General features: G+C 34.2%; 2 protein-coding genes across 3 annotated transcripts; both read left to right on the top strand.

The window, feature by feature from the left end:
* The first annotated feature begins 381 nt into the window (after positions 1-381).
* Positions 382-2,067, top strand: LOC129795614 (general transcription factor IIH subunit 2). Its single transcript, XM_055837056.1, has 2 exons — positions 382-592; positions 664-2,067. The coding sequence occupies exons 1-2, from the start codon at positions 534-536 to the stop codon at positions 1,817-1,819; spliced, it is 1,215 nt and encodes a 404-aa protein (XP_055693031.1). The 5' UTR covers positions 382-533; the 3' UTR covers positions 1,820-2,067.
* A 2,178-nt stretch (positions 2,068-4,245) lies between these two features.
* LOC129795523 (cationic amino acid transporter 3) lies at positions 4,246-12,806 on the top strand. 2 transcript variants are annotated; one of them, XM_055836886.1, is made up of 4 exons: positions 4,246-4,500; positions 10,599-11,027; positions 11,141-11,401; positions 11,473-12,806. In XM_055836886.1, exons 2-4 carry the CDS (start codon positions 10,649-10,651, stop codon positions 12,654-12,656), a joined length of 1,824 nt encoding a protein of 607 aa, XP_055692861.1. In that variant the 5' UTR covers positions 4,246-4,500; positions 10,599-10,648; the 3' UTR covers positions 12,657-12,806. The 2 variants fall into 2 exon arrangements, with proteins under 2 accessions (XP_055692861.1, XP_055692862.1); XM_055836887.1 differs by lacking the exon at positions 4,246-4,500 and adding an exon at positions 6,021-6,257.
* The last annotated feature ends 153 nt before the right edge of the window (positions 12,807-12,959 follow it).

Genomic DNA, 12,959 nt, shown 5'->3' with positions numbered 1-12,959 from the left:
GATTTGCTCTAAAATCAACAGGAGAGCCAGAAAATGCAAAAAACTGATTTCAGTGAAAAATTTGTCTAAACTTCAAGGAAAAAATTGAAAATTCTTATTTTTTGTATTTGCGCTTTGGTACATATCGTTCAGGCTCATCGACGAACCTGCGGGTACGGGATGATCCAAAAATCCATTCAGATTTGCTCTAAAATCAACAGGAGAGCCAGAAAATGCAAAAAACTGATTTCAGTGAAAAATTTGTCTAAACTTTAAGGAAAAAATTGAAAAAATTTAAAATTTTTTTTCTTAAAGCTATATTAATAAATAATTATTTTTTCACTTTTTTCATTATAAATTTAAATTACATAAAAAAATTTTTATAAAAAAAAATAATAAAATTTTTCTGAAAAAACTTTTCGGCGCATGACTCTGTTTTGTAATTCATCCAAGAAAAAATAAAACAATTTCGCATAGTTCGGCAAGAAGGGGAGATTTTCTTATTATTTGAAGTTTTCCCAAGGTTAGGCATCCAAAGAAGGGAAGATTAAACCATGGCTGATGATGAGGATCCGAAAGAATATCGCTGGGAGACAGGATATGAGAAGACTTGGTAACATAACCTCAAACATTGTTTTCCGGATGAAGTTTTCTCTACTAAAATCTCTTTTAATCCTTTGGCAGGGAGGCAATTAAGGAGGATGAGCGAGGTCTTTTGCAAGGTTCCGTGGCGGAGATCATCCAGAAGGCCAAACGGAAGCGCCAGGCTGAGAAAAAGGGGCGCTTGGGGATGATGCGGCATGTCTATGTGATTGTGGATTGCACGGAGAATATGGGAACGCAGGATTTGAAGCCAACACGACTCGTGTGCACCATGAAGCTGCTTGAGGTGTTTGTGGAGGAGTTCTTTGATCAGAATCCCATCAGTCAGATGGGATTTATCGTGCTCAAGAGTAAGCGGGCTGAGAAGATTTCGGATCTTACGGGGAGTAGCCGGAAGCACATTAAAGCAATCCGGGGATTGGCTAATTTATCCCTTATTGGGGAACCTTCACTGCAGAATGGTTTGGATTTTGCCCTGAAGACGCTGAAGATGGTTCCGGCGCATGCTAGCAGGGAGATTATTGTGATTATGGGAAGTTTGACAACGTGTGATCCCACGGATATTCACGTTACCATTGATGGGCTTCGTGCTGAAGGGATACGTTGCTCGGTTATAAGTCTTTCGGCAGAGGTACGAATCTGCCGGTACATGACGCGAGAGACTTCCGGGGTGTACAGTGTTATCCTCGATGATGCTCACTTCCGGGATCAGCTGTTGCAGCATGTGGAGCCACCACCAGCAGCCAGAACTCAAGAGAATTCCCTCATAAAGATGGGCTTTCCACATGGACGTGCGGAGGAGGGCAAAGATCCCGCCCTGACGCTCTGTATGTGTCACCTGGACAGCACCGATGATCCGAGTCATCTCTCCGTGGGTGGCTATCAGTGTCCACAGTGCCTCAGCAAGTACTGTGAGCTTCCCATTGAGTGCATTACGTGCGGTTTGACGCTCGTCTCAGCACCCCATCTGGCACGTTCGTACCATCATCTCTTCCCTGTGGCACGTTTCCGGGAAGTTGAATGGCACGAGCAGGCGGAATCCTGCTATGCATGCCAGAAGATCTTCGCAGAGCCGCAGGATAAGCTAATTTATCAATGCGAAACGTGTGAGATGTTCTTCTGCACGGACTGCGACATTTTCATCCACGATGATCTCCATTCGTGCGTTGGGTGCTGCACACTTCCGGCAACAGTTGCCAGCCTGCAGCAGGGTGCCTTCGGAAGGGCACAGCACTGAAATTCTCATTTCCGGGAAGCTCAAACCTTCCCCAATTGTACAGAGAAAAAAATATCCGGGAAGCGTGAAAGCAGCATAAGCACGATGATGCATTTGTAGAGCAAATGCTGCAAAGCCCGTAAAGCCGCCTAAAGCATTTCCCGCCAAAAAATTGAGGTTAAAAGCTACTAAAAAGCGTCTTTCATGTTGAGATAATTGAAAATATGAATGTTTTACGCATTTAAGAAATAAATAATTTATAAGGACGAGAATTTTCTTTTATTTCATTACAAAAATTGATTTTCCTTCAATTTTTTCAAAGAAAATCTTGAATTCCGTCAGGTGGCTCAAATTCCATGATTTTGTTCTCTTAATTTGCAGAAATATGGGTATTTGTAAGTCTTGTTGTCTACATAATACCATCGCAAATTGTCTGGCACCTCTGGCACTATGGGCATCATAGATTTCGTAAATAATGTGTGTAAATGCGCGTGAAAATAAGTATATTTATAGCAACAAAGCTCTCCAGGATTGTTCAAAAAGTTTCAAACTTTTCATTACATTCGCGTTTTGGCTGCATTTAAGTCTTGAAAATGAATTCAATATTAAGCGAAGAGTAATTAAACGAAATTTTTATGCAATTTTATGATTTTCTTGAAGCTTTTTCAATGAAAATGAAAGAATTACAGCTAAAATAATTTTAATTTAATGGCTAAATGTTCTGGAAAAATCTGTATATTGGCGTCTCTTTCTTTTGCATCGTGGTTTGTATCCTTCGTCCTTTTCGCTACGATCTTAAGAACATTTGCTCGACTGTGCCTCAAAAATTGACAGATATTGTTAGCGAGACGAATTATAAATGAATGGATTAATTAAATAAAGATTTATAACTTAAATGACGCCATTTACGTTGAAACCTATCCTTTGTCCTTTTTGCACCGCTTTTCGTACTTTTTCTCGCTAGCATCTTAATCTTTCATTGATATTGTGAATGAGACAAATTGATTAAAATAAGGAAATGAGAGAAATGCTTAACTTTGACGCCATTATCCTTTCAAAACAACAATAATTTAATTTAATTATTTTTGGGTATTTGGATTTATTAATTAGGGAGGGCTCCTGTATGTGGCAACATGAAATATATTAATCGTCAGAAAAAGCCTAAGATTGACTACAAACTTGGTATAACCATGCTTTTGAAATGAAACTTTACGAAAATTATCATCGCGTCATTTTGCTTTTTAACCCTTTAAGGTTTTTTGGATCATACGCTGACCCAAACGTGAAACATTTTATTTTTTCAATTATTTATGAATGTAATTGTTTTTCAGTGTTACAAATGCATCAAATTCACGCATAAGGGGCCAAAGAAGACGTTCTGAGTGAGAAAAGTCCTCTAAAAAATTCATAGAATAATAATCGCGATAAAAGAGCGCATGTTTCAATGTTTTTTATGTTTCACTTTGGACGTTAAAGGGTTAACTCAAAAACACTAAGAGGTAGAGACTTACCGCTTAGAGTTTTCTATATAATTATGGGTGTAAAATTTCAATTTTTCCCATATTAAAAATCCAAAATGGCCGTCGCCCGCCATTTTGAAACATCGTCAACCGCATTCCTTTATAGTTAAAGGATAGAATTTTTAGTATAGCGTAGGGATTAGTAAGATGTTTTCATCAATAACTAATAATTTTAAATCAGTCAAGCCGTTTAGCAAATATGGCCGCCTATAGCAAAAAATAGTTTTTCTCTATAACTCGAGAACAGCTTGACCGATTTTGATCAACTTGGATTCAAATGAAAGCTTTCAAGAAACCCTACAAATGTCTAGGTCTAGAATATTCCAAGTTCCAAAAATGACCGCATAGAACGCTAAATTCAAAAAGAAAAAAAATGCTTATTATAAAAATTGAGTAACTTTACCCCAGTCTCTCCTATCTCTTGAATTTATTTTCCTCTTGTCGAATAATTTTAACTGGATCAATTTGATTTATTAATAAAAACAGAAATTCGTTGATAAAGCTTTTCTAAAAGCCCTAAAATTTTATTCGAAAAGAGTAAAAAAAAACGCTTCCAATTTGAGGAGCTTCTTGAACAAATTATTTCTTTTTATCGCATAGGAATCATACGGCCACTTGCCGCCAATTATCATGTAAATTTCGCAACTTATCGCACACATAGAAAAAAAAAAACAGATCACATTTCTCTTTCGATAATTTGTTGGACTCTTCCTCTCATTCTAGAAAAAAAAAATGAGCCACTGCTGTTTAATTTACAGAGAGACTATATATTTATTTAAACACAGACCCAATGAGGCTTTTTTGGAGTGGAGCTTTTTTTCTCGGGGGGCTTTTGTTGTCGTGTGCGTGCCCCCGCCACAAGTTCGCCTATTAATTTTTGCGATGATGATGATGGAAAAAAGCACTCAATCAGGTGAATTGAATGCCATTGCCGTATACAAACAGTTGCGAACAGACCGTCCAATTGGACACAACAGAATTTCTGCCTACCGGAAGGGACATACCTCGAATTTTTCAATCTAAAAGCTTTATCTCTCTGAAGAAAAAAAAAGTTAAAAAAAAATTAAATTTTCTTGTATTTCCCCGCGAGTGAATGGCCAAGGAAGTGAAGTTGTTGATCTTGGTGGAAATCTATGCAAAAGAGCACAATATATCACCGAGAAGTGTTTCAAAAACTATTTGGTAAATGAAATATATTTTCCTTGTTTATTCCACTTGGGAGGAAAATATGTGGAAATGGTGGAAAATTAGTGGTGGCAGAAAATATTTTTAGAGCCCATTAAATGTGTTATTTTTCAATTGTTTTATCAGCTAAAGTCATGCTGCATTTTTTTTCTATTCAATTTGTGCAAAAGCTTAAATGGAAACACCGTGGGGGGTTAATCATTGAGGAAAAAATTGTGTTTAATTGAAAATTTTATATTGAATTTTACCCAATTGCGTTTTCTTCTGGGAAGAAAGCTTTAATGTGATTCAAGATTTCAATTTTAAGTTCCAAGTCTCTTAAAATATAATTCGGCTCTAGTGAATTTTTTCCGTGTAAATTAAGCTCTCTTAAATATAGTATAAAGAACTTTTTTTTTAATTTTTATAGTACACATTAATCCTATAAAAAAATTTATTAGTCGTTTTATTGTAAATGATTTAAAAATCCGTTAATAGAAAAGAAAATCATAGTTAAAAAAAATACAAATAAAAACAGAAATAAATTTTTATTGGCTTGTTAAAGTTTTTGTAAGGAAAACGGAGAAAAAACCTAAATATATAGATAAGAAAAAAACCGCCAGGTATCATTTTTGTTAAAATTTGTTTAAAACTTTTTCTAAAAGTTTTATCAAAAAGTAGTTTGCTAATTAAATTATTGGTCATAACCCAACTGATCTTACAAAAGAAAAAGTTCGATTATTGCTGAAGGTGTTCCTTAGATAAAAACCTATAAGAACTAATTCCCGGATTCACTTGAAATTAAGTATTTTTTAAAAAAAATTCTTTTCCAGATGTTTAAGTAGAGTCATTATGTCATTAACACACAAATTGATTTTCAATAATTTTAAATCGGGTTTACGTCGGTAGTGGAAACTCCTTACCCAAAGAAATTCAGCGTCTTGCCAGAGCTTTCGGCCCCGCTCGGAACCTTCTTCAGTGGCTGGCATAGAGAGGGCCGCTTTATTAAAGGAAATATTTACATTGAAGAAGTCTCCAAGTGGGGCCGAAAGCTCTGGAAAAACGCTGAGTTTCTTTGGGTAAGGAGTTTCCACTACCGACATAAAAATCCGGTTTTTAAAATATTGATGCAAACATCGGGAAAAAGTACATTAATTTGCAACAGTTTGTGGAAAAAAGTATTTTTTCATTAAGAAAAGTTTAACGTCTAGCTCGATTACCACATTTTTAAGGTTAAGATGATAAAATTTTTTTTTTTGCAAAGCTTCAAAATTATTCACAATTTTTCATAACTCAATTACCGGATATTAAAACTGAATATTTACCGGAATAAAAAAAAATATCCTAGCAATACTCTAATATTATTTTAAAATTATTAAATTAAGATTTTTCTTAAAGTAAAAAACATTTTTAAAAATTGAAAAAAAAACTCAAAATAGCTTGAAAAATAAATTTAAAAACTGTGTTTAACTTTTATGAATGATTACCCTTTTTCTTACACTAAAACTTGATGTGCTTTTTTTAGAGCTTCATAAAATCACAGTTTGTATTCTTTCACCGTACAGCTCGGTTGGGTTTTCCTTAAGTGCAAAAAAATAATTTTTTTCTCTCACCTATTCGAAAACCAGACATAGTGTATAGAAAAAAAAGCAATTTGTATGATTCGATGTTCCCAGCAGTGTGACGAAAAAAAAGAGAGGTGTATTACTAAAACCTTGATATTCAGATAAACAATCATATACCATTAAATTGGTCCCATTGAAGAAAGAAAAAAGGTAAACGAGTAGAGAGGGCGACACGATTTTTATCTGTGTATGTTTTTGCAAAAATTCGAGGATCGCACAATTTTCTCCAAATGGAATGTGTGTAATGAAAAGAAATTTTGCCTTTGCCCTGAGGAAATTTGCCCAGAGTGATCGTGTCAAATAAATTCAAAGAAAAAATTCCCTTGAGGGGATTTTAAATGCGAATATTTCTTCATTTATTTGAGAGTATTTTATTTGATGAAAAAATAATCAAAAAAATTGATTTAAATGCTTTTTTGACACAAAAGAAAATTGCAAAAATGTCCCCCGTGAATGGAGAAAAAAATGTGATAAAGTTCATCTCAATGATCCACCTTTTGTTAATCATCGCGTAATTATATGTATGAGAATTTTCTGCGGTATAGGTAGCTACTACTTCCATTATAATTTGTAGTCGGAAGCAACAAGTGAAGCGTGCAGTGTGATACAAAATAATAATTCTTAAAAAAGCACTGTGGAATTTTAATTCAAGTCTTTGAAAATTGAAAATTATCTCTATTTTGTGTTATTTTTAGTTTGTTGGTTTTTTACAGTGTTAAGAGATTTATTGAAAATGAATTGTCTGAAAAAGTTTTAGAAGGGAAAGGTTGGGAAGAATTTATTCTAAATTGGGTAGAACAATTTCTTGCCCTTGAATATGAAGCTTTCTTATAAATAAAATATAGAACAATTATATGATAAATACCCTTTTCTCAACAATTATTTTATAACGTAATCCATATTTCTATAAGAAAACTGATTTTATGAACTTTTTTTTTGAAATACTTTAATCTCTAATTTTACCCCAGTATAATTATTAAAAATTTATAAATATTGGGACTTATTCAGCGACCAAGAAACCCTTGAAATTCTCTTGAAATCTTGAAATTTCAGTATACAATTTTTGATAAAAAAGAAACAATGAGAAAGTGAAAAAAGAAAAATTTTAATTTTAAAAGGTAAAAGAGTCTAACATAGAGCACCTAATTTTTTTTTACCTCTGTAATTGAAAAAATTGTAAACAAAAGATTTAAACGCACCATAAAAAATTTTATGCTGATATCTCGTTTTTTATGATTTTAAATATTTTACAAACAGAATTTTATTAAAAAGTAAAAAGAAAAAAAAAACTAAAAAAAAGGTCAAAAAGCAGCCCCACTAAACCTAGATTGCTTCATTGAAATTAAAAAAAAAATTAATAGAAACAGAAAGAAAAATATCTAAGGGAGCAATTTTGGACAAAATAAAATATATTTTGTCTTTTGTGAAGTCTAGAAAAGACATTTTATGAAGAGCAATTTTGAATAAAATATCTTTTGGGAGACTTTTGATATATTTTGTCGCCTTTTGTGACGTGTTTTTCTTTCGAGTGGAGAGTTTACAGATGGAAAAAATAAGAAGAAGATAACATTCCTATTAGGTTATGTTTACGTTTGGGGCAATTGAACAATCTGAATTGAATTAATTTTTAGGGAAATTAAGTCAAGCATGCGTGTAGTCTATTTGGTACCCTAAGGATGTTGGGAAGATCAAAAAACCATCTGGCTTTTACCTCATCAGTTCGATTTTCATTACACCAAGAAAATGTTAATGAAATTATTATTAGTTAGTCAAAATATTTTGTATTTTCAAAATATTTTGTCTTTTATTTTGTCCAAAATTGCTCCCTAAATTTTTCTCATTGGTTTTTTTCACAATGATTCTTATATAGATCAAAATCTCTATAAATAATTTTTGGAGGGCAAAAATCAGTACAGAAGATTGTTTTTCATTTTAAAAAAATTCTCTAATTCTAAAACCAAAAAAAAAACATTTTTTATTTACAAATGTTTATTAGTTCCGTTTTTGCTTTGCTGTATATTTTACAAATTTTGTCGTCCAGTGTAATTTTTTTTAATATAATAAGAGCACAATGTTTTTTTTTGCTATTCACAAGACTATATATTTTATTTGGAAATTGCATTTCAACAAATTCACTGACCTTTTCCAAGAAATCGCGGATTTTGGGGTAATAAAATCCACCAGATCTTTGATTAAAATATTTTGGCAAATTAAATATTCATTTATTGAGTCTGATACATTGGAAAAAACCTACCTACATATATTATCGATCACAACGTCAATCTTCAACCGATTTATCTATAAAGAGTTTAAATTATGCCAAAAATCCAGTTTTACCTGCCTAAAATTGCCTAAGCAAAAAAAAAAGAATTTAAACAGGTTTAATATATAGTTATGTTGTAATACTCTATGTATACAAACATAGCTAATCAATTAAACATAAACAAAAACACCTAAAAGGGCATAGAAGAACACGAAAGACGTCTAATCTCTACGTATTTCTTGTTCTTATATTTTTTGTGAATTTTCCGAATTTTCTATCCAATTTTTTTTATGTAATAATTTCCATCTAGCAAAATATTAATTAATTTGAAGGTTGAGCTTTAATTTTAATCATCCTAAATAACATAAATATCCAAGGCTGTAGTTAGAATTGCAATTCAATTCATTATTAATTACCAAAGAAAATTCATTTGTGAAAAAAAAGTGAAAATTTCGTGAATAATTTAGAAGAAAATCACGTAGAAAATCTCTTAAAATTTTGCAATTAATTTTCTCCGTGAGAAAAGAGCAAATAAACCTCAGACGATCATAAATTATTGGTGGTGCATCGCTGATAAATTGCCATTGACCCCAAAAAAGCATTTCAATGAATAAAAAGATCCAATTAAAAAGTAACAAATTGATGTGGTTTTTCGTCATGAAAATTTTCCGAGGCAGATGAATTTCTTTATGCCACCTGGAAGGGTTTCAATGCCAAACAATTTATTTGACTGCTTTTTTTCTTCAAAAACTCAACATTTCCAATGAGCGATAAAAAAAATGTATTCCGTATTTTTTACGAGTGAAAATACATGTCAATGTCGTGACTTTTCTTACGCCAATGCCGCCCAGCGATCGCGGCGATGGCTGTGAGAAAATTCAAGGGGCTCGTCATTGCCAAATTGATTGATATTTTTGGGAGAAGTTGTTTTTTTCTTATAATAAAATCATGAAAGATTTTTTTTTCAAAATTTTTTTTGATCAGAAAATTAATCTTTCAGTCAGGAGAATGTTTTATTTAGACTGCATTCAAATCTTCTTAATGTCTTCCAATGTGTGAGAAAAAAGATCAGAAGATGTTTGGAAAAAGTAACTTCGCGTTTTTGCCGCCGTAGCGCTGACTTATTTCGTTTTATATTTCAATTATTTTATTAAAATTTTTTTTAGAGTCATTACTCATCTAAGAAATACATTTTTTTGCAAAAATCAAGACATTTGAAAACGACAAATTTGTCAAAATTTTGTAGGAGAACGGATAGTAGGGGAGGGCGGGGCTAATAAAGTCACTTAAGGGTTTAGAAAAAGTCTAAAATATCATATTTCCTAGCTAGATAGAACAAAATGATCTGAGAAAGAGTTATAGGGCAGTAAATCTCCTAAAGAAATGAGCTATACATTTCGCTTTATCTATTTGGGAAATATGATATTTCGAGCTTTTTCTAAACCCTTAAGTGACTTTTTTAACCCCGCTCTCCCCTACAGAGATTTTTGTTCGAATAGCCTTGAATAGGCATTTTATATTGAAAGCTTATCGGAACGGAAGGTTATAAGAAGAGCTGAATACCGCCTCAATCCGATGCCTTACTGTTCTTTGTATCTAAATCAAGGGGGCAGTGTAATAAAAAAAAACATAGAAAATCCTAACCTAACCTAACTTATTCTTTGATACGTTTTGTTGTTCTAATACATATTTCTAGTTTGCATAGAACCAGAGATATAGGTTTTAAAAATAAAGCCAAAAATTTTCAACATCTTTGCATTAGAAATCTAATTGTAGTCACATAACTTATTGCTAAAAAGTATTGATATCTGAAATCTCATTCATATTGGACAATCTGCCGCCATTTTGTTTTGAAACTCTACAAACTTGAACCTCTAAGAATCTAGCATAAATTCTCTATTTAAACTGTTTTTTATAAACAGACACACAATCGAACAATTTACGATTTTGCCTCAATTTGTCATAAAATCTTACACATTTCGACGTTTTTAGTCTTAAATTGCCTCCATTTTTGTTCATTAAAATTCTTTAAAATAATCTTTTTTTTTAAATTACTTTTAATTATTTTTAAGTCTTAATTATTTAAATAAAATAATTCTACCATTTTTTATTTTAAATTGTAATCTTAAATTTAAATTAGGTACATCAATCAAATAATATCCAACCCCTTGAAAACTCACCGTTCTTGAATTTTACCTGCATTTGCTTTTTTTCTTATTGTCCCCCAGAAATCAGAACACTGGTGAGGCTAACACAGTCACCTGTCACAGCTAGATAGATGTTTCTTCCTGTTCTCAACTCACTCGGAAGGTTCTACCGGGCGCTTGTGAGGGTAAAGCGCTTGGATGATGATGGGCATGAATCCAAATTAGCACGCGTGCTCTCACTTTTTGATCTCACGGCACTCGGTGTGGGATCTACCCTTGGCTTGGGTGTCTACGTTCTCGCTGGTGCTGTTGCCAGGGAACAAGCTGGTCCGGCTGTTACCATCTCCTTCCTTATTGCCGCCATTGCGTCGGCTTTTTCGGGACTATGCTACGCTGAATTTGCAGCTCGTGTCCCTAAGGCTGGGTCTGCCTATGTCTACAGCTATGTGAGCGTAGGGGAATTTGTTGCTTTTACCATTGGATGGAATCTCATTCTCGAATATGTTATAGGTAAAAACAATGAAGAGGTTATTATGACGCTAATGACGCCATTTTTTTTTAATGGCGGATAAGAATCTTTAAGAGAATCTTTGGTTTGAAAACATGTTTAATGTTTCTCGTAGGAACTGCCAGTGTCGCCAGAGGTCTCAGTGGTTACTTGGATTCGCTGTTTGATCAGCAAATGTCCAAAACTCTGGGAGAACTCTTCCCCATTAATGTGGAATTTCTCGCTGAATATCCGGACTTTTTTACATTTTTCATTGTTATCCTCCTGGCACTACTCCTTGCTGTTGGTGTTAGAGAATCAACACTCTTCAATAATATCTTTACAACTGTCAATATGGCGACTATTAGCATTATTATTGTAGCTGGTGTGCTAAAAGGTGAGGTTACGTCGAGAATTTCGAATAAGTCGTTGTGTTTTAAACGTTTCTAACCTTACTTGTTTTTTTAGCAAATCCAGCCAATTGGGCTATTGATGCGGAATCAACGGCAGGTTGTACTGCTGAAAAATGCGGCGAAGGTGGATTTATGCCATTTGGGATAGCAGGAGTCATGGCAGGTGCTGCCAAGTGCTTCTATGGATTTGTAGGATTTGACTGTGTCGCCACAACTGGGGAAGAAGCTAAAAATCCCAAAAGGAACATTCCTCTCTCAATTGTTCTATCGCTAATTATCATCTTCCTTGCTTACTTCCTCATTTCAACCGTTCTAACCATGATGGCTCCATTCTACACGCTGGATCTCAATGCCCCCTTCCCGCGTGTTTTTGAGGACGTTGGTTACATTGAGGTGAAATGGGTTGTGACAGTTGGGGCTAATTTTGCTCTCTGCACCTCTCTTCTGGGGGCCATGTTTCCACTGCCGAGGGTTCTGTATGCCATGGCAAGTGATGGAATCCTGTACAAAGTCCTGAAGAAGGTGTCACCGCGTACGAAAACGCCAATAATTGCTACGATGATTGCGGGTGTATTTGCCGCCATCATGGGAGCCATCTTTAATCTTCATCAACTAATTGACATGATGTCCATTGGAACGCTTCTTGCGTACTCAATTGTGGCCATTTGTGTGCTTGTTTTGCGATATCAGGACGACGACATGGTAGCTTGTACGCTAAATGTGAGCTTCATCGGGAGAATGTTCAATACGAGTGGCACAAAGATTGCCAATGCAAATACAAGTGCCATCAGTAAGTTCGGAGTTGTTGTCTTCAGCATTCTTGCAGTTGTTATGTGTGCCATCATCAAATTCGCTCGTATTGCTGACAATTTTCCCATCCAAGTGATCATCGTGGTTCTAGCTGTAGCCATGATTATCTGTGTTGGGTCCATTGCACGACAACCAATCTCCCAGGTCAAGCTAACCTTTATGGTTCCATGCGTACCGCTCCTGCCCTGTATCTCCATCTTTGTCAATCTCTACCTAATGTTTCAATTGGATATCTACACGTGGATCCGTTTTGCCGTATGGGTGGCCATTGGTTACCTCATCTACTTCACCTACGGCATCAGGAATTCCGTTGAAGGGGAGATCCAGCACAACGAAGCAATTGCCAGGGAATTAATAAACAACACACACAAATCAGCTCAAATGAGTAATGAGATAAATGGAACATACAAGATTACTCTCAAAGAATGAAGCGACGCCATTACCGCAACTAATATATTTTTTTATAAAACTAAACGCAATCCATTGTGATAGATACCAGTCAGGACAAAAAACCCCTAATGTAAGATATCAATGAAGAATTTTATCAAAATAAAGAAAGAAATAATATTTATGAGCGATGGCTGCCATTTTAATTTGAAAGCGATGTTTTTCAGGTCGCCATGACAGTTTTACTGACAGTTTTGAGCTTGATTTGAAGTATTTTAAGATTACTCAAATATTCAACGTCTTTTCGGAGCCTACGGCATAATTTTTCATGTACAAAGCACAAAA

The sequence above is a fragment of the Lutzomyia longipalpis genome, chromosome 4 (assembly GCF_024334085.1).
Source record: "Lutzomyia longipalpis isolate SR_M1_2022 chromosome 4, ASM2433408v1".
In the NCBI taxonomy this organism is placed as follows: Eukaryota; Metazoa; Arthropoda; class Insecta; order Diptera; family Psychodidae; genus Lutzomyia; species Lutzomyia longipalpis.
The sequence above is the reverse complement of the archived record's forward strand: the minus strand, read 5'-3'. Positions and strand labels throughout refer to the sequence as shown.